The sequence below is a fragment of the Rhopilema esculentum genome, chromosome 17 (assembly GCF_057945365.1).
Source record: "Rhopilema esculentum isolate cy_ngs chromosome 17, ASM5794536v1, whole genome shotgun sequence".
Taxonomy (NCBI): Eukaryota; Metazoa; Cnidaria; class Scyphozoa; order Rhizostomeae; family Rhizostomatidae; genus Rhopilema; species Rhopilema esculentum.
Genome location: NC_142831.1, coordinates 5,813,865 through 5,841,519, shown reverse-complemented (window position 1 = coordinate 5,841,519; position 27,655 = coordinate 5,813,865). Strand labels below are relative to the sequence as shown.

General features: G+C 36.6%; 1 protein-coding gene across 4 annotated transcripts; it reads left to right on the top strand.

Annotated features, from left to right (window-relative positions):
• LOC135696558 (shaker-related potassium channel tsha2) lies at positions 1 to 24,678 on the top strand. 4 transcript variants are annotated; one of them, XM_065215997.2, is made up of 4 exons: positions 1 to 4,845; positions 5,185 to 5,316; positions 19,394 to 20,791; positions 22,731 to 24,678. In XM_065215997.2, the coding sequence occupies exons 3-4, from the start codon at positions 19,457 to 19,459 to the stop codon at positions 23,127 to 23,129; spliced, it is 1,734 nt and encodes a 577-aa protein (XP_065072069.2). In that variant the 5' UTR covers positions 1 to 4,845; positions 5,185 to 5,316; positions 19,394 to 19,456; the 3' UTR covers positions 23,130 to 24,678. The 4 variants fall into 4 exon arrangements, with proteins under 4 accessions (XP_065072069.2, XP_065072076.2, XP_088969516.1 ...); XM_065216004.2 differs by lacking the exon at positions 5,185 to 5,316; XM_089113390.1 differs by having other exon boundaries at positions 1 to 5,316.
• The last annotated feature ends 2,977 nt before the right edge of the window (positions 24,679 to 27,655 follow it).

The window sequence follows — 27,655 nt, the reverse complement described above, 5'->3', positions numbered from 1 at the left end:
AATTTGGTAAATTTTTCCGAAAGTTTAGAAATGCTCTTTCTCCAGCAACTCTCCTTCTTATCAAACATTGGTCTTGTTGTTGCATAGATTCTTCGTTTCTCTTTGTTTTCAGCTAATTTCTTAAACCCTGATTATTTTCCTTTTGTGGCGGGCCTTGAAGCAGATGGGATTGTGATTGATGTTTTGTTCAGCTATCTTAAGTCAAAAAATGATTTGACGATGGCATAATCCCTTTGCCTATTAGATCATCAAGTTTAGTAGGCTGCGCGCATTGCCAATACTCTGAGCTACATATTTAGCAAACCATTTAGAGGAGCTCAAATTCTTGCACATTACCTTGGGCCAAAATGCTATGCATATCTCGTGAAGATCCAGCCTTTTCAATGTTATTACGCTTAAATCGTTGATTATAACAAATAAACAACCGTATTCAATAAGCTGTATTTTCCTACTGTTTGTGAATCTATTTGACATAAAAGTGTTTTTGTGATTGAAGATACGTTAGTTGACAAGGCCAACAGGCAGCTAAGCCGCTTTTGCTGTGCAGAACATACCACTGTTGTGTTGTGGTCGTTTGCTGTCCTAGTGACGATAAACATCGTTCCCTAGCTTGTTTTGCAGCAGTTCCTAATAGCTTGTTTTGATGCTGGACTGATGCGCCAATTGGACAGTATCGTCAACTGCATAAAAAATCAAGCGATTAGGAGAAGGTCACAACATTGTATGTGCTTATCTGGCTAAATCACTCTGAAGACTGACTAAAGTCCGCAAGGATTATGAAGCGTTAAGTTCACAAAACCATTGACCCAAACAATTGGTTGATTACTTGCCGGATTTTAATTATGTGATACATTAGAAATAGGATTTCAGACCTGTCTTTATATAAAAAAATTTCGTTGAATTTTCTGCCGTTATGGAGAACATTTGCTTTGGCGCCGACTGTTATACAAACGCGAATTCATCTTCAGAAAGCATTATAAGTAGTAGCTTAACATGCCACAAAGATTTCATTAAATTTGTAGAGATTCATAATTTCATTGTATTTCAATTTCCCTCTTAAAATCAAACAGGCTGGTTTAACGGCACTGATAGCTCGATGTAGGAGATATAATAAAGAATTTCGACCTCGGTTGTCTTCAGATGAAGTAATCAAAAGATGACTTATTGCTCTGAATGAAGAACGAATTTGTACGAAATAAGATCTACTTAATATTATTAAATGATTACCGTATACCGTCCAGTTTGCTAATTAGCGCTGCGGCATCAGACATTGTATTAAAAACCCACATAGTCTGTACTGGAGTGCGGGGATTCGTGATGATGGAAGTTTGTTTGGTTCAAGTTTGGATAATAAAACTCTCAAGGTGAAAAATTGCTAGTTGTCATTAAAAATGCATTAATTTTACTAAAGTGGGATGCATTTTGGAATTTTTCTGCTAAAGATTTTTTACAATTTATTGGGAATTTCTAATTTCTTAAAATGTCCTTGAAAGAGTATAGAAATTTTATAGAGTCTAAAAAAGTTTCCTTGCAGGTAGAAACTTTCACCTACAAGGTTTAGTAATGAGCGTACAGGATTCCCAAAATTAAAGCCATAGCTAAAGTCGGCAGACGAGAAGTTGTCGCGAGTTCCATTGTCGGTCTTTTTTCAGTCAAAATTCTATTATGCAAAATTCAAAATACTATATATGCAATGTTGTATAATCTAAATTTAATGAAATTAAAATATGTACGAGGATTATCATTGAATAAAATTAAAATTTGAACGCTGCAGACTTGTTACATTTTCATATTGGTCCATTTAAATGCTTCATTAAAAGTAGCAATCTTTCAGCTGATTTCATTTTATTTGGGAAGCTGTTTCATATTTAAGGCCTAGCGAATTAAGACTTTGCAAACCATTAGTTTTAATCTTGTATGCTTCGAGTCATAAAGATTTCTGGAGAAATAGTGTAAAGATTTGAGATCGAAGAATTCTTTTCCTTTCATAAATGGTGGATTTAGGATTATTCATAGTTTTGTGGATTTCAATGCAAAGTTTTTTTGACGCGAGACCTGAAAAACATACGATAGTCTCTCTTTACTCCGTTCTTTCTTTCGATTATCGCAGCTGTGGCTTCCGCGGGATATAGGAAAGAAGACGCCAGCCTTGCGAGTCATTCTTTGGCTTCGGAAGCTTGCCCAGGGACAGTAAAATCAATTTCTTTTAACTAGATGATTTTTGACTATGGTTTCACCCCGGTTGAGAGAAACCAATTATTAAAACTTGGGTTTGTGCTAATAATCTGAAGGACAGATTTCCAATATTTCTTGACCATTATAGAGATATGTTTAAAGAAAAAAAAAAGTTTTATAAATATAAGATATAATGTGTAAGCTGCAACCTTTGTAGCTAGTAGAGTAGGTTGTGTCCGTGGGACAATTATAATTTTGTAGCTAGATTTAGCTTGTACTAGTATTGACGAAAGTGAGCCTTCCTTTGAACAGTGTTGGTATAAACAGGAATTTTTTTCAAGTTTAAAGCGAATAGTATTCTCACTAATGTAGCATTGTTAACAGCCTCAATGAGTTGCACAGGAATATTCCTTTTATCCGCTACTGTTATGCAACCAGGAAACATAATAAACCAATTTTAAACGAGCCTAGTAAAAGTGATTGATTTGACAGTGATAAGTTCTTTGTTGCCGCTTTGTGTTTTATTCAAAGAGCAGAATGATTAGAGTCCAAAACTAAGGATACTGTGTCATAAACTTTTCAGCTTTCATTTGTTGTCGACGAAGTCTAAATTAATAAAAAGCTGCAACGCTCAAATATGCAGAGCATCGCTCGCCTTCTTTATCAAGGTTTTCCACGGTTTTAGCTTCCTTGCTGCTTGTTAAATCGTCATACCGGGTAATCACCATCTGTATTGTATTTACATTTCATTGTTTGCTACCTAGCTCCCAAAGGAAGTCTTAGGACATTGAAAAGCTTTGCTTATCGAGCAGTACCCTGGTCCTGCCTCATGATGTGACCACATCTCGTGATTCCTATGCCTGGAATTACAGAGAGCTTATGACTCTCTTCTCTCTGAGGAAAAGTTTGGTCATGCCAGGATTTTCTTTTAGGTAGATGATTATTTTATAGGAATTTATCGAGACCTGTCATAATCCTTTCTCCATCTCGATCTAAGTTATTGAAACCGTTCTTTATCCTGTGGTTTCTGCACCTTAATGTCTTTTTGCTCCATGAATTCTAACGTGTCTCTGACAAATAAACTTGCTTCTTCATTTGGGTCATTTAACATGGTCCCTCCAAAACTGGCTATTCAAGACGGTTTGTTTTTGTCTCTCGACCAATGCTGTCTCAAAGTCTTGAGAAAACAGCAATTCTACGACAAAGGATCACGAGATAGGTGAACGAAAAGAAGGAAGTGTAAGTACCACGCTATAAAACATTAAATCTAAACTTTTCGATAAAATTTAGTATTCAGAAGTTTCGCCTTTTGGCTAGGTGTAGTATAGACAGTATCTTGTACTGTTGAACAAAGCTATAATAATTACTGTAGAAAGGTTGCCCTGCGAATTTCGATGCACCACGTCGCATGCTTAACTTTTGGCCGTTTCAAAGACGGACTTATCTTTAAATTTACTTATCTCTAAATACATAGACGGTTGTGCTGATTAAGGTTTTTCATGCAAGGAATTTCAGCTCTTTGCACAAAATCTACTAATGACACCAGTTGTATTCCAAACAGCAAAGATTTTATCTCCGTGAATTTTATGAAGAAACTCAAAGGAATTTCGTAATCGCTAGGTGAAAATGTTTCTCACTTCATTTGCAATGATCTTGAATTCAGCTTTTCATGTAGTGGTTCCTTGTCATCGACATTCCTTTGATGATAAAGTTGCTATGAAATCATGTGATAATTTTGGACTCTGGATGTTATTTGTTGCATAGATCTGTGTTACGTTTCCTCCCTTTTTTAAGCAATACCATGCATGTTCAGTTGATGTTTCATATCCATACCTATGCTAGCTGAAAATCCTGGCCAGCGAATACCAAGGGCACAAAGTAATCTGTCCGACGAACATTTGGCACCAAATTGTAATTAAATTGAATCCCTGTAGGGCGTGTCCCAAATAACCCTGACTTTTAATTTATCGAGCTGATTTTCAATTCCTTCTGGATTTTCCTATCTTATTAAAGTCAAAGTCGTTTTCCAGATAAGTCAGACATTTGAAAAGTCGGACAGTTTCCTTATACCTCTTGAAGGTCCGATTCAATAGGATACTTTATCAGTTTGTTTTTATGCATAAAACGTTTCTATTGATGACAGTATTCATGTCATTTCACATGATTATATTGATGACTGTTTGCATACCATACTGATAAGTCAATTATGGATATGAAATACATGTATTATCATTGTTATTATTATCAAAATCGTGAAGTTAGTCTCCCGCTACCTCCTATAAGCATTCAGGACTCGCGGGCATGCTCTCTACGTATGTGTCCACATTGGCCTTTGTGATGTTATTCTGTAATTTGAAAAATGATGCGTGTTATTAATGCTTTGACATTTGTATTCACGCCAGCCTTTTATAGGTATGATGAAATAGATGCATTTGTTTTGACAATTGAAAATTCAAATCAGTCAATTATACATTGGAGTTTATCTTGCTGCCGAACATACTTCTATTTTCTATTGTTAAACTCAATTTTGCAGACGAACAGGTGAATTTCTAGCGATTTAACGATGAACTTTCAATAGGTTGCTCGACTGTGAATGTCGTGGGTTTGCGAAAGTTAGGACTCTTCGCAATTAGGATAAAGTGTTTGGTTCTATGCGACAACAACATAAATGTAAGTTACTGTAGATTTTCCTTAGGATGTTTGCACATCGTTTTAATGAGAAAATATGCTGCTAAGGGCGGGATGTAATTATAAGAACCACACCACTCGCACCTATATAAGTCAGCTTTACGACTGACTGTGAAATACTTCACATTTTCGTATTAGTTTTGTGTGTGAGTTATAATAACATCAGGTAGCGTATAATGGGGGCTAAACCACTGCAATTATTGACTCCTTGATCAGCCTTTTGTCAACCCGTTGTGTTTTACACTACGTCTTATCTGCACTTAATACTTCTGGCCTTCAAAGAGATTTGTTGAAGTTAAATAAGCTTTCTCTTAATTCTAGCTGTCTTCCCAAAACCAGAGAATTTTACCACTACCCGACCGACATTTTTAAGCTCGTGCTAAACAAAATTCCTTGCAAATTCACTGTGATTCCAGTACAAAAATGATTTGGTAGCGTCAGTCTTTGTGTCAGGTAAAGTGCTGTTATTTCAACTTTATAGATAAATTGCACCTTGACTTTTTGATCCGTCGCTTGTAGAAACAGAAAGAAAATTTCTTACTTTAATGAGAGCTGTGCTGGATGCGTGAATAGTTTATTGTGTGTGGTTAATAAAGGAATGTAATTCACCCATTTCAAGGAAAGTAGACGTAATCTTGTTAATTAACTTGCTAAAATCAATATTATTTCGTGAAAAAACATCAAATTCAGCTTTTATTGCAAAGAAAACGTCGAAATGCCTCCAAGCACGCAACCATCGAAAGATAATTTTTAGCGGCGAGGTACCAACTTTGATTTATTTTCTAGTTCGATAAATCTGAATAATAGATTATTGTATTGGAAGAAATTACCGATATTTTTAAAATTGCATTTATGAATGTTGTATCCGAGTACCAACAATTTGGTGTAGCTTTAAATTCATGATTTGTGGTCATTTTTTATGGTATTAATTTATGATTTGGGCATCCTCATTTTCATGTCCTGTTAGGAACGTAGAAGAAAAGAGATAAAAACTTTGTTGCGATTTCACCACACTGTGTTCAGTGGCAGAAATTCATTTTCCAGGTGGGGAGGGGGGGGGGACAAAGCCCAAAGAAACCTGCAAATTTGCCGACTAATAACATACTTCACTACAAAAGCGTGTTTTAACCGACAATTTTGCAAAATCTGGGGTGCTCACCTCCTTCCCCACACCCCCACGCAATTTCCGCCACTGACTGTACCCCTTTCTTGTCGACTGCTTAAATTAGACCAACCGCCTCAAGTGCTGTCACATTTTAGCAGCAGCAGCATCACATCAAAGATATCAGTCCAGTCCAGTCTAGTCCAGCCCAGTCCAGTTCTGCCCAGTTGAGGCCAGTTCGGGTCAGGCCAGTTCGGGTCAGGTCAGGCCAGGCAAGATCAGGTCATGTCATGTCAGGTCATTTCAGGTCAGGTCAGGTCAGTTCTGTTCAATTCAGTTCTGTTCAGTTCAGGTCAATTCAAATCAGTTCAGGTCAGTTCAGTTCAGAATTCCACTGCGTATATACAGTTTGTTACAAGTACACATGTAAACACTTGAATGCTAATGGTCGTTTGATAATATAAACATTATCGATATCAATTAAATAAACAAACACAATGCAGAGAAGCAAGCTAAGATTATACAGATGAAATTACACAAAGGAAGAAACTTTTTTACTTTGAATGGAGGGCAAATTGCGGTGATTTTAAAGGTTTTTGTATTTGGAAAAGAAAGCAAAAAGAAATTCTTTAATATTGGATAGCTATCTTATGGTGTGGTGCCTCAATTCTGGTAGATATTTTGGTAAATCATCATTTGCTGGTCCAAGTTCCAAGGATAGTAACAATGCTGTCCCTCTTCAACTACGACCAGTGCTTGTAAATTATCTATTTTCTAGTTTTATCAACTTTTCTTAACTATGCATAACTTCTTTACAAAATGATTGACAAAGCAGTTTAGTAACTGAACGGTTACCCTGTATAAGTGAGTTCTCGATTGAGATAAAATCCAAATTCTCCTGGATTTACCAAATGTATTGGCACTATAAGTAATGAAAACCGCAGTTGGTATGGCCATACTAAGAAAAATCTAAGCAAGATAATCAAGGCAATCAATTTACCAAATGCACAAGGCAATAAGCTCCAATGACACTACAATGTTTAAAATACAAAGAATAGTGATACATTTTTCTACCCTATTTGTTAATTAAACAATTGGGCGTTAGCTGAGAGTATTAATTTGTTAGCTCTAGGATATGGTAAATATACTTGATACAAACGCTCTTGTTTCTTGTAAAATAGGTCTCCAAGAACAAGAAAAGCACTTACATTTTGTAGGTTGAAATTAGAATTAGCTGAAAGCTCTTATCCCGATAAGAAATTAGATGTTGTTGTAAGATTTTTACCTATTTTCGTCTGCAAGGTTTGAGCAATTGTTGTCTTTGGTGGCTCCATATCCAGTGAATGAATCGAAGTTTCGCAAACCAGTAGGTGCTAAGAGAGACTATGTGTGACTCTTAAGCACCTTTTCTGGTGAATCGCATCTATCAGTTGGCATGAGCTATAGTCAGGGGTGGATCCAGCAAAAAATCTGACTTAGTTCCAGGCCAAGGCTAGGGTCTTTTAGGTAATGCATTGATAAATGTGCCTAAGACAACTGAATTATCCACATTTATGCATTTTGGTATTTTGGGTGGTAGGTACTACCCACTCACTAAATCTAGATTATAGATTTCTATCCGATAGAAACCAGTGCCTCTGTGAAAATTGCTGCAACCCCCTTTCTTTCTAAATACCCTCTTGTTTATCTTGGATGCAACAGCAAAGTTTTCCCTTTTGTTTTACTCGCAATTTTTTGTTTTGCCTACGTAGACACCAGCCTATTTATCAAAATATGGTGTTCCGGCTGACCATAGGTCTCTCTTGCCATCAACGATTGCAATTTGAAATAAAGGTAGTTAATTCTCCTCGAAAACTAAAGATACTTCCTGGTTTTATCTTAAACGATTAATAATCTGCTAGAATGCTGCGAGGGCCGTGAAATAAGACATCTGTAGTCGCCATTTCGAATTCAATGTTTTTCAGTTCAACTACTGGCTATTGTACAGCTCTCTTACAAATATGGTATCATTTCCGAGTTCCAGATGCTGTTTTGACTGAGTTCCATCCGTGTTTCAAACAAAAATTTCATTGTTTTAATTCATTCACTTCCGAGGCACAAAACGTTTATTTCCGAGTTCTAGGATTAACTGCTGTTGTCCTCCGCAGCGTCTGGAAAATCGTTTCAAAATCACGACAGAGAAGAAGGAAGGAAAAGGGCGAACGAATCACATCAAAATGGCAATTTTAAGATTTTGAAGAGACTGTGATAAAAAATATAATTTCTAGGTTTCAATTTTTTTGTCTAAATATTACTTGTTTCAGGCAACACTATTTTTAGCTATATGTTGAAAAACTGACTGAGTTCTGTGCTCACTCTGGATCCAGTCTGGATCCGCCCCTGTATAGGATTAGCCCCAAAGCTGTTGATAGGATTATAAAAGAAACATGAAACGTACTTGTAGCAAGAAATTTTATCATTTCTAATCCAACACGAAGCAGCTTTTGGACTCAGACATATGTACTACATAGGACGTCAAATTCGTCGGCGATAGAGAAAAGAGTTCGGATAGTTTTAACTTTCAAGGCGAACGTCGCGCACAGCACAGGAAACGAAAAAATTCAAATACGCATGCTCATAACCTTTCACCGGCGAAGAAGCGAAAAAATTTCGCCCAATGGAGATTGGCCTTCACACCGTCAGTAGCGGCGCCACGGGGGGAAGTTTTCAGCAAGATAAATTTTGCATTTCGTCTAAATCCGATGAGAAAATGTTGGGGGAGGGGTAATATTTTGGCAACGTACTTTTCGTGATGTAATGCGATGACTTTCAAACTGCCTTTACATAGCCAAAAGTTAGTCATGAGCGTTCTCTTTTGGTATAATTGGCTTTCCTCGTTAGTAAAAGGGCGTTTTCTGGTGCTAAAAAGGGCGTGGCCTAATTTTTTTGTTTTGTCCCCCCAGAGCGTAGTGGCTTGCGCCGCCATTGCACACTTTATTTCCTTTAAATAGCGCCGCGGCGTTTATTTGGAAATCCAAATTTGAATGCGGTGTTCGATAGAGGGCGGCGTTTAGTACAAAATGAAAAGTTTGTTGAATGAAAAAATGACAAGAAAAGTGCCATGAAAAAAGTAAAAAATAGACTTTAAACAGAGTTTTCTTTTCCCAAAAACACGTAATAAGATTGAGTGAAAATTTTTTTAAGCTCACAGAAATGTCAAGGACTGTCAACATTCGTGTCTCCGTCAGAGTCCCCGTCTCTATGACATAACAACTTGACATATGCAATTTCATAGCTTTCGAATACTAAGCGTATAAACTATTGGTGTGTTTTCTAATAAACGCCGCTTTTCAAGATGCGGCGTTCAGTAGAGGGCGGCGTTTATCGGAGGGCGGCGTTTATCGGAGGGCGGCGTTAATTAGAGGAAATACGGTTTTTATTTTTTGTTGATTCGCATCACAGTGTCATAAGCTGGAATTGATAAGCTCTTTTCACTTCGTTCTTACACAAACTGCGTTACATTTTATTTGATACTACTGCAATCATCTCTTACCCTTTTCGAAACTGAACGAGAATAAGCCTCTAGGTGGTAGCTGTGAGGAACATTAAATTGGCAATATTACATAGTGGGCGCTAACCCCCCCCCCCACACACACTATTTTGCAATAACAGGGTAGAAATTTGCAATAATAACAGATTTACACTAACGCATCACATTAGTAGCAGATCTTCTTGACTGGGGACCCGTTTTTGTTCATTTTGTTTAATGACAAGTTGTACTTTCTTTAATGGTTTTGTATTGAATTGTAATGATGATAATGACGGAAGAAGCAAATATTTTCTGAAATGGGCGTTTTCCGGCGTTTTAAAGGGCGTGGCTTCAAATTATTTTTCGTGCAAGCCCCCAGCCTCCGTTTCAGCCCCCCCCCCCCTTTTGGACTGGCGCACGTTACAAACTAGATTGGATAAAGATCTTTTTTTCAAACAACGCGAAAAAGAAGAAGAAGAAACCATAAGTGAGAAAAGAGATAATTTGCCATCTGCATTTTCGTTAGTTTCAACACTTTTTGACGCAAAACTATGTTGATAAAGAATTGGTGGGCTGAATGCAATTAAAAATTTCTCATCTGCCAAAAAGAGACTTAAGAAGTTTCACTCAGTTTTGGACCGGGCAAAAACTTAGCTGATTTCGCATTTTTGAATTATTTATGCTTAATCACGCAGAGTTCCTTACAGCTGCAAAGATATGGTACCAAAACCAAAAACACCTCAACAATTCTGCTCCAAAGTCTGGAAAACGATATTGTTTTAAGGAGGTTTTGAAGGTGCAAGGAAGAAAAAACAACTTTGACGGAGATCCGATAAAACAATTCAAAGCAGTTTCATTTCGATACCTTTTTGCTGATAAATTAAGCTTCACTAAACGATGCTATTTTTCTTTTCAACCGAATCCATATATTGCAACCATTTGGCACTATTGGCACCAAAATGGCTGTTGCCGGGTATTATCTGTATTTGCCACGCCAAATATGTCACTCCCAGCAAAATACCAAGCCCAATTTTCTACATATTTGGATTTTTGAAATTTCTAATTTTTGGCACAGCTTCACTACATAGAAAGAAAAAATATTGCCAGGCTGACAAAAGCTTTTTGTAAAACACTTGCTGAAGCTAAGTAAATCCTTCTAATATTATTTCGGAATTGATAAGCTCTTTTCGTCTTATTCTTACACGAACTGCGTTAGATTCTATTTGATATTACTGCAATTTTTTCTTGCCGTTTTCGAAATTTTTTGATATTTTCATATTCATCCAACACCAGAGGTCATGATTGTTATTATTATCAGCGCCGCAATTGTCATCGTCTTTGTCGTGAATCATCGCAATCGTCAGTTATATTGATCGTAATCATCGTCGTGATTTTCATCGTCATTCTCAGTTATCGTCATCGTTAGTGAATGCATCGCTAGTTATCGTAAAGTAACAGTCATAATCTTCATTGTCATTTCCATCGTCAGTTATCGTCATCGTTAGTGATGCATCGCTAGTTATCGTAAAGTAACGGTCATAATCTTCATTGTCATTTCCATCGTCAGTTATCGTCATCGTTAGTGAATGCATCGCTACTTATCGTAAAGGTAATGTTCATTATCTTCATTGTCATTTCCATCGTCAGTTATCGTCATCGTTAGTGAATGCATCGCTACTTATCGTAAAGGTAATGTTCATTATCTTCATTGTCATTTCCATCGTCAGTTATCGTCATCGTTAGTGAATGCATCGCTACTTATCGTAAAGTAACGGTCATAATCTTCATTGTCATTTCCATCGTCAGTTATCGTCATCGTTAGTGATGCATCGCTAGTTATCGTAAAGTAACGGTCATAATCTTCATTGTCATTTCCATCGTCAGTTATCGTCATCGTTAGTGATGCATCGCTAGTTATCGTAAAGTAACGGTCATAATCTTCATTGTCATTTCCATCGTCAGTTATCGTCATCGTTAGTGAATGCATCGCTACTTATCGTAAAGGTAATGTTCATTATCTTCATTGTCATTTCCATCGTCAGTTATCGTCATCGTTAGTGATGCATCGCTAGTTATCGTAAAGTAACGGTCATAATCTTCATTGTCATTTCCATCGTCAGTTATCGTCATCGTTAGTGAATGCATCGCTACTTATCGTAAAGTAACGGTCATAATCTTCATTGTCATTTCCATCGTCAGTTATCGTCATCGTTAGTGAATGCATCGCTACTTATCGTAAAGGTAATGTTCATAATCTTCATTGTCATTTCCATCGTCAGTTATCGTCATCGTTAGTGAATGCATCGCTACTTATCGTAAAGGTAATGTTCATTATCTTCATTGTCATTTCCATCGTCAGTTATCGTCATCGTTAGTGAATGCATCGCTACTTATCGTAAAGGTAATGTTCATAATCTTCATTGTCATTTCCATCGTCAGTTATCGTCATCGTTAGTGATGCATCGCTAGTTATCGCAAACGTAATGGTCATAATGTTTCATTGTCATTTCCATCGTCAGTTATCGTCATCGTTAGTGAATGCATCGCTAGTTATCGCAAACGTAATGGTCATAATGTTTCATTGTCATTTCCATCGTCAGTTATCGTCATCGTTAGTGATGCATCGCTAGTTATCGCAAACGTAATGGTCATAATGTTTCATTGTCATTTCCATCGTCAGTTATTGTCATCGTTAGTGAATGCATCGCTTGTTATCGTTAACGTAATGGTCATAATCTTCATTGTCATTTCCATCGTCAGTTATCGTCATCGTTAGTGAATGCATCGCTTGTTATCGTTAACGTAATGGTCATAATGTTTCATTGACATCTCCATCGTCAGTTATCGTCAGTTAACGTCTTAATAATGCTGAAAAGAGCCAAGTAATCTTCATCATGCTTGCATGTGCTTTCAACTAGCATCAAAAGAAGTAGACCTAGCACGCTAACACAAGATTCATAATATCCAGTAGTTGTAACGCTTCCGTTTGTGGCAAGTTGCTGTTTGGGAACTCACTTGAACTTTAGTACTCATCTGATTGTTGCATAGAAGGACGAAAGCTTTGAACCTCATCAAGTGAACTTTGAAGCTTGATTTTTACAACACGGAAAAGCAGAAAAAAGGCATACTAAAGTGCTTTTTGCCCAACATTTAATAATTAGCATGTACCTTATGTTTTGACTTGAATATGCTTTTTTCACTTTTTGAATTTTCGCTAAAGGCTTATTTGTTTATCTTCGTATCTGTTTTCAAAGGACCTCGTGCAACAGTTAAACTTCTACGAACCAGTACTTTAAACAAGAGGGTAATGTTAGGGTGACAGTTACACAGAGCAATATAATAAGGGTAGATCTGAAATAAAGTATTGTACAGGCATAGCAAACTAACGATTCCCATGTTACACCTGCCTCTTAAGTCCAAATTGTAATCACACGCATATGCGATATCGTCGTGTCGTTACAAGCGAGGATCTGTAGCCCAGCTACTGATTCTAAATATCAGTTCATGTTAAGCAATAACTATGTCGATTTCTAGAAACAGTTATTTTAACCCAAATCCGAGCCTTGTGTTTCTCATAGCTTGCTAGTTAAGGTTTGACATATGTTTAGGTCTTCTGATCTTGTTTTTGCGTCTAACTAGGGCAGGTCGATTAACAATGTTCTTATGTGAGGGTTGCCAAGTTTTTATCATACTGCAATCTGATACATAGACGATTGAATCCAAAATCATCATCTGCTCTTCCTATAAATGGTTTAGTTTTAAATATTAGGTTTTAGAGTCCTTTTAAGCTTACAGTTGAAGAATTGTTTTATTTTTCCTCTGTTTGATAGCTTAGTTCGCACATGAAAATGTATCTGAGTTTCACGATCGAAAAATGCTTCTGCAGTTTTCAACCTTACATGCATTTAAAACGACAGCTTTTGCCATCTGAAAAATTCAGAGCAGAACAGGTGCCAGCATGGTCTGCTTCGACGAAATTTGCATAACAGCGCTTGTTGTTGCTAGGCAACATGACAGCGCTATGCAAATGGCCTGCAGACCAATGGTGAAGAAGCCAACACATGCTTCTTCTCAATTAGACTTATGCCAATTAGGTCAAGGTTAAAAGAGGAGCCTTGTGTCAGAAAGATTTACATAAAACCTAGCTTGTGGATAGCAGATCATCGTTTAAGTGTCACATTTGATCGAACACGGAGAGTGAGAGGGAAACAATCTTACACAAAGGCACAAATAACTTCAAAAGATAAAGACTCTTATTGTTATATCGCCACATTTTGCCAACCGCACAAAGGGAATTGATTGGCTGGAGCGGAGCAAGCTGTCAAAAGCCTATCAAAAGATTCGTCATTAGTGTAAGAAATTTCCTGTTTGCTGTATTTGTGCATAACAGTCTTGAAATTTGAAAAGTTTATTTCTTTAAACATGTTTTAAGGAGTTTAGCAATTATATTATTGACAAAACAATATTACGTTTCTTTTAAACGACGATAATACTTGAATTATCTGTTTCAACTCAAAAGTGCCGTATGTTTCAACTAAAAGAACTTGTCGTTTGCAATAGCTATGATTTAGTGAAAAAAATATATACCACTCCGCTACTAAACGAGTTAGAATATTTCGCAAATTCATTAAGCAAATTTAGCTTACGAGAGTTATTCTGTACTTAATGAGATTTTGTCCTTGATAAACTAAAGTTAGCGCGATTTCGATTAAGGATCGGCAAACATGATTTAGTGTCATTAAGAACATGCTGTAACAAGAAACATCTATTCAATTTTTGTAAATTGAAGCTAATTTGTAATCAACTCGCGTAGAGTTTTAAATTACGTGATGTCCTAACAAGATTTAACATGATGTTTCCATTCAGTTAAGGTATCAAATAATTGCCTTTTTGAAAGTCGTTTAATCGCCTATCTCCGAAAACTTTGAAACATAATGTCGACAGATAAATTGATGCTGCTCGGTTGATGTCTCATAAAAGCTATTTGAAATCAGGTTCCCACGAGGAAAGTCGGGAACTTTCTAATAAAATAAAAAGGAAGTTCTTGATTGGTTTTACTGTTATTACGAGAGAATATTGATATCTGACAGTTAAGGTACAAGACAACTTAGTGAGAGTTATCTTCCGGAATTTCTACTTAATTTTAGAGTTTGTTTCTTTGCATTTTTTTATCAGACATAATTTTTACCATTCACAGCTATTTGCATGAATCTTGGCAAATCAAATACTAGCAATACAAATGATTGTGCTATTGCGTAATGCGAGGAAAAAATTTACTCTTGTATACAGCGTAAGAGATTTTCTTAAAAACAAAGGTTTTCCAGGAAATTCCAGATAAAGTAATAGGTTTTCCGCAAAAGGTATTGACGGAGGAATTTGTCCCTAAGTGTATTGTGTGTAATTTCACGATTATTATGGACCATCCGGATATGGGAGCTTTTTGCCGCCATGTGAGCGAAATAAATTTTATATTGCTATAACTCTTGTATATTGTCGTGAATGGCATTTTATTAGATCTATGAAAATGGCTTTGAAAAAAGCAAACATTTAGTAAACTAAAGCTTTTCGTCTGACACTCTTCAGAGTTTAAACCTTAGAACATAGACCGAAAACTCTACGCTGAGTTTTCGATCTATGTTCTGTCGTTTTAAACTCTGAAGAGTATGAGACGAAAAGCTTTAGTTTACTAAATGTTTCCTTTTTCAAAGCCATTTTCAAGTTTTGTACCACCAAAAGATTGTTTAAATCTATGAACCAAATCTATGAAATTGCAACTTTAAAGCAGTAATTTAATGACTATAATATATAGGAGCAGTCAACGTAGGACTCCCTCAAAGAGATTCTTTCATCTGGTGCGAAAATAACTATATGTCGATTTGTGCATTATTCTGGCTTGTACCATAGCCATTTTTGATGCAATTAAATAGACATCGATCATGGATGATTTGATTTCTTTTTATCTTATTGAAATGTCATCAATTTGGAAGGCACTAGTCAATGGGCTCTTTGAAGAGCTTAATTGAATTCGCGCCAGTTCTGCGAACACTACCCTCCAAGCTCAAAAGGCAAATATCCTGCAAAGTTTTTGTATGACTATACGACATTTCGTTTAAAAGCAATGACACATAATTATCAAATAAAGCGCTAGATTTGAAGCTAAATCGTTTTTTTCAGTATACTCTTATCTAAATGCTAAGCTAAGGGCACGCAGCTACTTAAAGCTAAGTACTTAATGCTTAAAGGTTATGATTTCATTCCTTTCTAAATATTGGTTCCTCGATAAAATTCGTAGATTGAACAATGTGATGTAAATAAAGAGCTGAATGCGCATTTTATGCTTGCAAGCATCTTGTCTCCGATCTACGTAAGTTTTCCTAAGGCATAATGCTCTATAAAGTTTATTATGGTTGTTGAAACTGCATTTACTTTGCTCATACTCAGAAAGAATTGCCAAATCAAGTTGCTGAATTTCAAATTCCGATAAAGTGAATGCTTTACGATTAGATCTTCCACTGCCTGTTAAAGTTATGCGGAATGGAAAGGCGTTTTTGCAGTTGAGATACTTCATCTTTGATATCAAAGAAGCTGGAAAATAGAAAGATGGCGAGAAAAATTGAAACATTTTGATAAGCCTATTTGAATTTTTATGATTTGTCTTTCATTCCCAAATTTCACATCAGTAAACCATATTTAAACTGATCTATAAGGGGTTGATAGTTCCACAATAACACATTGATATTCAAAAGTCAACCATTCAAGCATATGGTATTTAAACTGTTTGCGATAAAGATTGAATGCGATAAACTTGCAATGCAATTTTTTATTAGCTGAAGTATATATCTTGCTGAATTTGAACAGCCTAATGACACAGTCACGAATGCCATTATCTCAATGCCACGATTCCCATTCTTTTGTTTACATTATCCCAGTAAAATTTAACTATCATGCTGTAAGACTGCAAGTTTCGCAAAGATTATCGCGCAACACATACTGATTTTGCCCAAGAGAAAAAAGTTGCAAAGAGGGCTGCACATATTTGATGTAAGGAAAAATTATGCGAGTCCAGCTTGCAACCCATTGATGTATTTCAATATTTTATTAGGACCGAAATAAACAAAAAAGAAATTTGAATCCCTTTTGTCACATACTGTGAAAAGTCCAAAAATTATAATCGGTGTGTTTGTGCTTTTGCCTGTTTGTAAGTAAGAATCCCCTTGTAAATTTTGCTGTAAACTGCGTCTTCCTAAATTTTCTTTGATGCGTGCAAGAGGGCTACCCAATTGCAGGAACGGAAAAATTGCTTTAGGTAAGGAAAGACCGATAGCTTTCATTGTAAAGCAAAAATTGTTTCCATTTATTATCAAGAATTTCGTTTAAAAAGTTTTGGTTAAACGGGGATAATTATGACAGAAAAAATCATTCCCTAAATTATGAAACAAGTTTCAGTGTCTGTGACTCCATTGTGATTTTGAACGAATACGTCATATGTCAAAAAACGAAGGCAATTTTCGACGAAGACTTTTTGAATGTGACCCAGTCAACGACACGCTAAAAAGTTGCTTATTTGGAGATCATTTCGACCAAAGTTGTGTTCAATGAAAGATTTGAAATTAGATTTCCTTCTTTGATTCGTGTAGTATTAAGTCAAAATCTCAATTTATTGGAAACAAAAACAACAATTAGAAGAAGTGAACAAGCTTTCCAGGATTAGAACTCAATTCGTGATTAAGTCTAAGTGTTCTTCTGTTTGCAAAACTTTTTTCGACAGGTGTTTTCCGCATATCGTGGAATCAGAGAAACTAAAAATCCCAATGTGCAGTTTCTTGCGACTGTTTCAGCTTACAGAATATCTTTATCTACGTTGCCTACTCAAACTCTAAAAAGTTAAAATCTTAGAAAAATGATTGGTGGCCCTTCCCTAGAAATAGTTGTAGTTGTGTGCGAGGATGGCTCAAAGTTAGGGTCGCTGACAACAGATACAAGGGTTTAGGCATTGCCGACTTCCACAAAGTGTGAAAAAATCAGCCAGCTCTCTGCAATTCCAAACGTAGGAATCACGAGACGTGGTCGTATCGAAAGGAAAGACAATTACACTCATAAGCAAAGTTTCTCATTTCTTAAATACTACCTTTGCATGTTAGGTAGAAACAAATACAAATGTAAAATAAAATAAGTTGTAAAACGATCAACGCCAAGTGACACTATATACTATCTTTGGTGACGTTTAAACGTGATTTCTTTCAATCCATATAGAACTTATAGAACTTAGAACTTATCGATCCATATCAACAGCAAGGAAATTAAATTTTATTGGAAATTATGTATTAAAATTTTAACAAGTTCATTTTGATAACAAAGTTTACACTGCTAAGCTTTTTGACCTAACAAAAAGATGCAACAGGACATGTTAATTCTGGCATGATTGAAATAAAAAAAGTACAAAACCCGATAAGGACCTACTCTTTTAAGCAAATCACTTCTCCTAGAGGGCAGTGAAGGATTTTGAGTTACTCGGAACCGGCCTGGGAAACTTTGATTTGTGGTTAGAAATATTTTATCCCATGAAATACAGTCAAAAAACTCTATTTGTGGCGAAAGGAAGGGCTTATAGGAACAAAGACATATATTCAGCGTAAGCTATTTGTAATTCTTTGTTCTCGCTGCTATTTGTAATTCTATGTTCTCGCTGCTATTTGTAATTCTGACCACACCCCCTTTTTACCATTTTCCGCCTTAATTTAGATTATTCTGTTAAAATATTGGGGACCAAATTCTATTAAATAACATAAATTGATAAATTGAAAAAAATTGAGTCAGCCTTCCTTGCATAACAATGGTTTGCTTAATCGTGCCTTTTTATTCCTTTGTAACAAACACACGCGTTCAGTAAACTTCTATTTATGGACATGTTTCATTCTAATCACTATGAGACAACGGACATTTCTAATCAATGTGGCACCCCTTATAACGGACACCTCTAAATAACGGAAACTTCTAATCAATGTGGCACTCCTAATAACGGACATCTCCTTGAAACGGACACCTCTAAATAACGGACACTTTTAATCACCTTCTGGCATTTTTTTGTCTGGAGGAAGTTTAACAACTTTTCTGGACTCTGCAAACCAATTTTACCTCCGGTTTTGTCTCGTAAATCTTTCGTTACGGTGAACAGGTTAAAGAAAAACCCTCAGATTGCGAAAACCACGATTCAACTGTCACTCTTATGGCCTAAATGCCTATTCTATGTTTTACTGTATCACAATTTGAATGCTGCCTCAGTTTATCTATAAATAAGAAAGTTTACGTGTAAAGCATTAACAATTCAGATAATAATATTGTTAGAATTAATTCCGTCTATTTTTGCAATAAACCAAAATTTTTAGTTTTCTTGACGTTGCTTTCCATTGCCTTTACATATAAAATGGCAAGCAGCACCGTGACATCAGGGAAGCCGTCTCTTGTCGATGTAAGGCTTAACTTGTATAAGAGAAATTTCTTTTCTAAACTGCTAAACTTTCGAGTTACCAATCAATGAACCCTGTAACACTTACAGGATTTAAAAATATATCTATGGAAAATATTTCTTTCTCCATTCATTGTTATTTAGCTGTTTGATATGCTGTCGACAGGATTACAGTGCTTTAAGTAACTGGAAACAACAGATACCACAAGCACTGCCTAAGATGTAGACCATGTAAATAAGTAGCGTATCTGATAATTAACCAAAAGCCATTTAAGGAAAGCATTGATAAATTGTTGATTCTCACAAACAAATATATTTTCATTTGCGTGAACGAACGGTAACTTTATAGAGAATAAACATTTCAATTTTTCTTATTGTCGCTCAATTACTGAGCAATTTAGAGGATATGAACGTTTTCCATGAAAAATTAATGTCCACTCTTATCTTGTTTCAGCTTGCCTAAATTCTCAGCAGAGGCTCAACGCAAGCCTCTAGAGACCAGCTTCTTGAAACCAATATGAATGGAAACATAGGATCAATGGCTCCAAGTCAGATCGAGCGCGGTCGCTACGCAATGCTTAATAAATACAGACGCAGCCTATCGATTGAATCCGGCAGTTATGCCCGCACAACTCTAAACAGGCAATCTTCGAAACTAAATGGCTCCTTTCCAGCCGGGAATTTGCCCTCCGCAAGCTCGACGCCACGCCATTCGATTTCCGGATGCGATGGACCGACGCTTAAACCTAAACGGATAACTATTAATGTGTCCGGCGAGAAGTACCAGACTTACAAAGAAACACTGGATAGATTTCCTAAAACTTTGCTGGGCGATGCATCAAAGCGGAAACAATTTTTCGAGGAAGAGGAGAATGAGTATTTTTTCGACCGTGATCGTCATGCTTTCTCCGCCATTCTTTATTTCTATCAATCTGACGGACAAGTATACTGTCCGATAACAGTTCCGCTGCATGTTCTGGTGGCGGAAATAAAATTCTTTGAACTAGGACAGGATGCTTTGAATCAAGTTCTTGACAATGAAGGCCCAACCGTGGGCGAACTGCCGAAAAACAGATTGCAGAGGGAAATCTGGAAGCTATTTGAAATACCAGAATCTGGTGTGGCGGCGAATCTTTTGACGGTGTTTTCTGTTTTGATTATTATTTGTTCTGTAACGATACTGTGTATTGAGACGTTACCATATTTTAAAGGCTTCGACCCTTTGCCATCTGTCAAGGCTTTTGGTCGCAACAACTTCGCCCGTTATCCGTCAGTCCGTCAACCCATGTTCAATTCTCCGCCTTTGCCGCATTTCCTAAGATTCAGAAACGAGACCCCACCAATGCCAGATGCCTTGTTAAAAGCACCAAACACTGCCGTTCCTAATAAAAAGCAACCCAACCCGAACTGGCTGAAAATTTTTGAGCTCTGCGAAACTGGTATTGTAGCCTGGTTTACGCTGGAATTCTTAGTACGCCTCTTATCGTGCCCGAATAAATTGCAATTTTCAAAAAGCTGCATGAATATAATAGACTTGTTAGCAATAATACCGTACTATATTACTTTAGCGTTTGATGAACATGGGCTTGGTCTTGATAACATACGAATTATTCGCCTGGTGCGAGTTTTTAGGATATTCAAATTGTCAAGACACTCTCGTGGTTTGCAAATTTTGGGCCTAACATTGAAAGCAAGTATTCGAGAACTTGGCCTGCTAATCTTCTTTTTGTTAATCGGTGTGATATTATTCTCAAGTGCAATTTACTACGTCGAGGATCAAACATTTCAAAGCATTCCGGATGCCTTTTGGTGGGCAATAATAACCATGTGCACAGTTGGCTACGGCGACAAGGTGGGTATAATCCAACATATGTTTCAAAATCCGCCATTTCGTACATGCTGTCTTATTCAGTTGTGTTCGAAACAAACCTGTCAACATGTTTGGCAAAGCAAATTTGATTGACTACCCTTTAAAACATCGATAGTTGGTTGGCTAGCCTTTGAATCATCGATAGTTGGTTGGCTAGCCTTTGAACCATCGATAGTTTATTTGTTGTTATTCTATGCCATGACATTGCAATGCTTTCAAGACTAACAACTCAATACACATTTTTATATGCTTTTCCTGATAAAAATGTTACAAATTAAGACGTTGCTTCTTTCACACCCTAAAATGAAAGAAAAGTTAGACCCCAATAAAGGGATTGCCCTCTACAGAGTAAGCTTTAGCGTATTCATGCCCAAATTTCCAAAATTTCCGATTCAAAGGTCATTGTCAGGAGAACAAATTAACTTTGAAACCTATCTTTCTAGAATTGAAAATAATGCGCGTGCATGATAAATCTAGTTTTCAAATAATATGAATCTTATAAAACTCTACATAAACGGAGCCTTTGCTCTTTTCCAAAAATTTTTAAATTTTTTTAGATATCTGAGAGATATTCTAAACAATGATTGATATGGCAATACATCTGAGTATAGGGTGCGGGAGGGGGCGGGAGGGGGCGGGAGGGGGCGGGAGGGGGCGGGAGGGGGCGGGAGGGGGCGGGAGGGGGCATGGCATCTTTGTTTATGCTAAGCAATATGGCTTTTCTGCAAGATATTTGTTAGTTAATTGCTGTCTTTAATTTTCCTTAAGCCTCATTTTTTACTCAATTTTATCGAAGCCCCTGATGGAAGGGTGGACGCCCTCATATGTCTCTTTTTGAGCTGGTACTACACCCTTGTGGATTGAAATAAACCCTTGTTAAACAACGCAATTTCTAATACCATAATCAAAATTCGTAAGCTGGCAGCTGTCAGGGGAAAGACAGACCGCTTATTCACGTTGGTCATTCATATACATTGCATAAAGAAAGTGTAAAAGATCAGCTGCTCTACCTTGACAAAATAAGAGGATATCCGTTCAGAAACACACAAACATAACGTTCAAAAATCTTGTATGACTTTAGCCGAAATCTCATCTGTTGTGACACACAGCAGGGGTTATGATCTTACGCAGTGATTCCGATAAAGTCATAAACTAAACAATTTTTGTTTAGTAAACAACATTCTTAAAAGCTTTTCCCTGTAGTCGCCAATACTTCTCTCATTGCATTAATCGAGCACAGAATTTCAATAAGGAATTTATTGAACAAATTACAACAACCTCACTGTGTTAACTACAATCATAAATCAGCATAATTATCCTCATTATTATCAACATGATTATCATAATTATCATCACCATAATCATCCTCAATATGATCAGTATGTATTAAGTAAAAACAGGGTCTATGGAGTCATCAACATACAAGTGCAAATTACATATCAAGGTTTTTATTTGTGATGGTATGATAGCGGAAATAATTTGAAATTACCATTCATAGGCTTTCGCAATTTCTCGAAAATTTTACACCAGAATTTGTAAATTCTTGAAGTTTAAAAGGATATATGTGATATGTTTGTTTCATATATTGGAGAAGGGAGAAGGGTAAATCTTCAGTCTATGCTGATTTTCAAGGGGCCATCGAAGTTGAACAACAGTATGCTTTGCCAGTTTTAAAAGCCATGTAATTTCATGTAGGCATTGGCTTTCTTTTCGGCTAAGTTTCATACCTTTCAAAATAGAAACATAATCTTCTTGTATCTCAAAGTGTTAAAATCTTTCCATATTTCCGTTCTAGATGGGCAATTCTTGAGCGTTTATAGGCTCTCTCTAAGCTTAAAGAAAAGCGTAATACTAGATAAGAATTTATTACATGAGCATCTGGAGTAATTCTTCTGTCATTATGTATTTTTTTTTTATTTAGGTACCAGACACCTTCTCGGGAAAAGTTATTGGAAGCCTGTGTGCTATATGTGGGGTGTTAACAATCGCTTTACCAGTGCCTGTTATCGTCTCAAACTTTGATTACTTCTACCAACGCGAACGAGCAAGAAAGTTTAATCAGTTTGTTACACAAGATTTTGAAAGCGAAGAATCTAGCTCTAAAGATAATAATACTTCCATGCTGAACGGTGGGTCTGAATACAGACGGCAAGAGTTGATCGAGAGGCAGAAGAAGTTGAAACGGCTTCAAAACAACGGAGGATTAGTAAGTAAACGCATAAGAGAGCTGCTGAAAAAGGGGCATGGTGACAAGCGGACAAATAACAATGACTGGAATGAGGAAGATGCCAATCAAGTAGAGAGAGAATCAGTCGTGTGATCATATGCGATATCAAGCGATTAGTTGATGAAGGATTAAATCTAGTATTCATCGCATGTAGGAATAGTGAAAGAACAGGCGACGGAAGCAATATAGAACAAACACTCGCGGACGTTAGTTCGTGGCTTACGCAGTGACGACACTGATTGCAATCAACGGCCTTGAAGATTTGTTTGAGGAAAGGCGAATACAGACGAATATGAACAGTGGAACACATAAGAATATTTCTTGAATTTGTTCAATGTTGGCAGGGGCTAAACGGGCATTGCTTACTGCTAGTCGGATTCTAGGACTATTTGAGAATAGAAGACGATGTGATGATGGTGGAAACAGAAAAGATTTAGCCCGAAATGAAAAAAGACAATTTTTTATTCTGTATGTTTAGATATTTGTCATCATGGCTCAGTGACATGTAAAACTACTGAATATCAAAAGTTTTAGTTAAAATGTCATGATAATCTCATGAAAATCTTTCTAGAATATCAAAGAACCTTGTATCAGATTCAAGCTTCAATTGTAAATATTTTCTTGAACGAAGATTCAAATGCGCATTATGACTAAAGTTTACTGTATTATATATTACGTAGTTACCAGCGGTTCTTAAACCAACAGTTTACTTGTGCATGAGGCATTGATAAAGTTCCCAGATCTTCTTGTTTGCACGTTGTTTGTGGCCCCTATGATAAACCCCTTTATCTTTAAAAATGGCAGAATTGATGCTCGTTTGCTTACCAAAAAAAATTCTTGCTGGCCTGTTGATTTTTTGCTACTACATGTGAAAGTTACATAACGAAAAAATTTTCTATCAGTCAAATAAGAGAAAGTTCTTATTTCAGGTTTTTCTATGCTTTTTGCAAAAGTATTGTTTCGTGAGCCAGATTTTCAACTATTAGGTTAACCGGGTTTCCGCATGGCTAACATTTTTTGCAAGAACATTTTCTATTTGCGCATTAAATGATAGATTTTTAAAATTAGACCAATCATTCCTCCTTTTTTTTACTGAAAACATTGAAAAAATAGCAAAAACTCCGATATGACTTCTTTAATAGCAAATGTTTCAGGATGTCCATGTTATTTAGATTTGTTCACGATTCCTTTTATAATCTTTCCTCTGGGTATATTTCGCAATTAATCTCGATTCGCGCCGTGGGAAGTTTTCGCCAAGTGGAAATCCGGCTTCAATCCGAAATCCAATTCATAGGCTAAACAGACTGAAACGTGAAGAACTGGGTGATATTAATTTGATATCTATCATGTTGATATCGTTATATTGTCGTGTTACTAAAATCAGGAGACCTTGAAAAGGTATTCAAGGTTAGAATATTTCAATTAAAGTCTAATGGTGGTATTATTGTAAAAACAATTTTTCATGTAGTAGAGCAAGTACTCTAAAACTAGCCTTTTATAATGTTTGGTGTGTACCTAAGCATGCAACTTTCTGTATGTTGATATATTTTGCTTTCTTATGTAGAGTAACAATTGATAATTTCCTGAACGAAATCATGATCAACAAGGTTCGTATTCACTTGAAATCTGCCTTCCTGCAAAGTGCCAGTGCCTTTAATCTCTGGAAAGGCATTTCATTTCATTTTCATTTTAAACTCTTTAGGAGGAAGGGGGGGGTGGCTTTTCAGCGGAAAAGCTGATTTTCAAGGGGCTCTCCATCTACACTACATACTCAATAACAAATATTCTAATTTTTCAAAAAGGCTTCCTTATCTACAATGAAAATAGTATTTATAATAAAACCTAGAATAAAGTAGGATAATTAGCTTGATATTACAAAATAAAACAAAAACAAAAAAGTAAAATTCCTTAAAAAAGATTTTTAAAGATCCTTAGGGAGGTTGCTTGTTTGCAGTCAGCTGAAAGGCTGTTCCAAATTTGCACCCCTCCGAAAGAAAAACACTTCTGACCCTTTGAGGTGCTTTTCTTCGGCAACCCAAGGTCAGTTAAAGTATTACACAAATTATATGTGGCATTTTGTGAGCTTTTCGTTAACAAATTGCGTATGTATTGAGGAGCGACTTCGTTTAAGCTCTTAAAGACCATTGTTTTGGACTCAGTTTCGATCAGTTTATAGTCTTCCATCCAAATTTTTCAAAAAATGGTTGGCTGGGTGTGTCGAGACTGCTGTTTGTAACAAGCCTAGCAGCCCTGTTTTGTAGCTTTTGCAAACGACTTATCTCAGTTGTACCAGCAAAGCCCTACACAGGGCAGCAGTATCGGAAGTGGGGCTCTACAATGTTAGTATAGAAGCTTTTTAGGGTGGTGACGGGTAAACAACTCTTAGCGTGTTTTAAGCGACCAATTCCTTAGAAACTTTAGAAGAGTAGCCCTAACGTGATCCTTCCAGTCAAGGTTGTTGTCTATTTGAACCCCAAGGCATTTGGTTTCTGTTTACAACCTCAAGCTCCGTATCCCGAATTTATAATTGCAGGCTATGGTTTGATCTTTTGAGAATTTTATTCTTTGCTTTGGTACAGACCAGCATTAAATGTGTTTTTGTCACATTCAAGTATAACTTATAACCTAAAATCAAGATCTTCGTTTATAGCCTCATTTATCCGAGGTAGATCCTTTGATTTAAAGGACAGACTCGTATCATCAGCATACGTGGGAGTGGTGGAATTATGCACTGCTTTAGAAGGATCATTAATATAAACAAGAAAAAAGAATAGGCCAAGGCACAATCCTTGAGGCACTCCAACTTCAATGTTTTCCATTTTTGAGTCGACACCATTTACCCTATAGTATTGCATTCTATTTGATAGGTAGGATACAAACCAAGCCAGGTCCCTTTCTTGAACGCCATAGTTTTTCAGTCTCTTGCATAGTATTTGATGGTCGACTGTATCAAATGCCTTTTTTAGATCTATAAAGACCATACCCACCATTTTCTCCTATCAAACCCATTATACCAATCATCTGTGTTCTTTAGTAGACATGTTGCTGTAGAGTGAAGCTTCTTAAAGCCAGAACAGAACAGAGGCAGCAGAGGTACCGGTACAACTGGTTGAACACAAGTTTTTTCGAAGAGCCTGGAGACGACAGGTAGTACTTAGACTGGCCTGTAATTCGACTTATGCTTGCGAAACTCTCTTCAACAGATCGCCTCAGGGAGGGGAAATTAAGGGCAAAATATGCAATTGAAATACTTGGCTTTCTTTCTTATTTAATAGACAACTCTTTGTGGGACCACATTAGGGCTTTTAAAAACACAGTCAATCAGGCCCCAAGCTTGCTCCTTGTCAAAAACTGTAACATACTTGTTATCAAGTAGATAAGGCAGGTAATAGTGAAACGGCATCGTTTAGCAAAATATTTTTGAATTATTTCAAACAGTAAAGTAACAACAGAGGAAAACCCCAAACATGCAAGCCTGGAGTTTTTTTCATGAAGTTTTCAGGTGTCGGAGTATGACCCTGAAGAAGTTTCCACAGAAGGTGTTTGGAAGACTTTACTTCAGTGGTCTGAACAAACTTGAACAAACATGGGTCGTTCAGAACATATAAAAAAGCTTTGAATTTGCTTAAGTGCTTGAGAGTTCAGACCAGTATCAGTTCTGAACCATCTCCTTCTGGCGTAAAAATCTCTTTTGAAGTTATAACGAGAAAGAAGAATCGGTTAACTGTTTCTTGCAGTGCCTCCACGTCAGGAACAAGTTGCGTGACAAACCATTTGGGGTAATTATATCGTAGCTGGAATTTGAGACAATCAGTTTAGCTATTCAATTGATTCTGGCAGTCCAAACTTTACTGAAGTAGTATAAGAATTTAAAATACTTAAATGCTCCCGAGAAGCTTCGAGTTTACAACAAGTGTTTTCAAATGTAGTTTCAGTGTTTGTATGTCTAGAATAAGACAAGTCGATTGTGCATTGCTCATATTAGAAACTTGAGATGCATTCTTTACGGCATCTTAGAATATTAATTTAAATTTCAAAGCTGCATTTAAATCGATAAAGTACCTTTAACCTCAAGTCTATTATATGAAAAAGTGACATAGCATATAAACATATCCCATTTGATAAGCATGCAAGTTTTTATTTCTAAAAATAAGAAAACGATCCTCTGAAGGAATGCTGCACCCGCTCTTTCGTGCAGCTGCATGAAAGAACTGCACCAAGGACGATATAAACGAGCGGTACCAAAGAACTACACCAAAGAACTGCACCAAAGAACTGTACCAAAGAACTGTACCAAAGAACTGCACCAAAGAACTGCACCAAAGAACTGTACCAAAGAACTAAGTTAAGGAACTGCACCAAAGAACTGCACCAAAAAACTACATTAAGGAACCGCACCAAAGAACTACATTAAGAAACGGCACCAAAGAACTACATTAAGGAACGGCACCAATGAACTAAATTGAGGAACTGCACCAAAAATCTGTACCAAAGAGCTGCACCAAAGAGCTACATTAAGGAACTGCACAAAAGAACTGTACCAAAGAACTGCACCAAAGAACTGTACCAAAGAACTGCACCAAAGGATCACGTTAAAGAACTTTACCAAAGAACTGCAC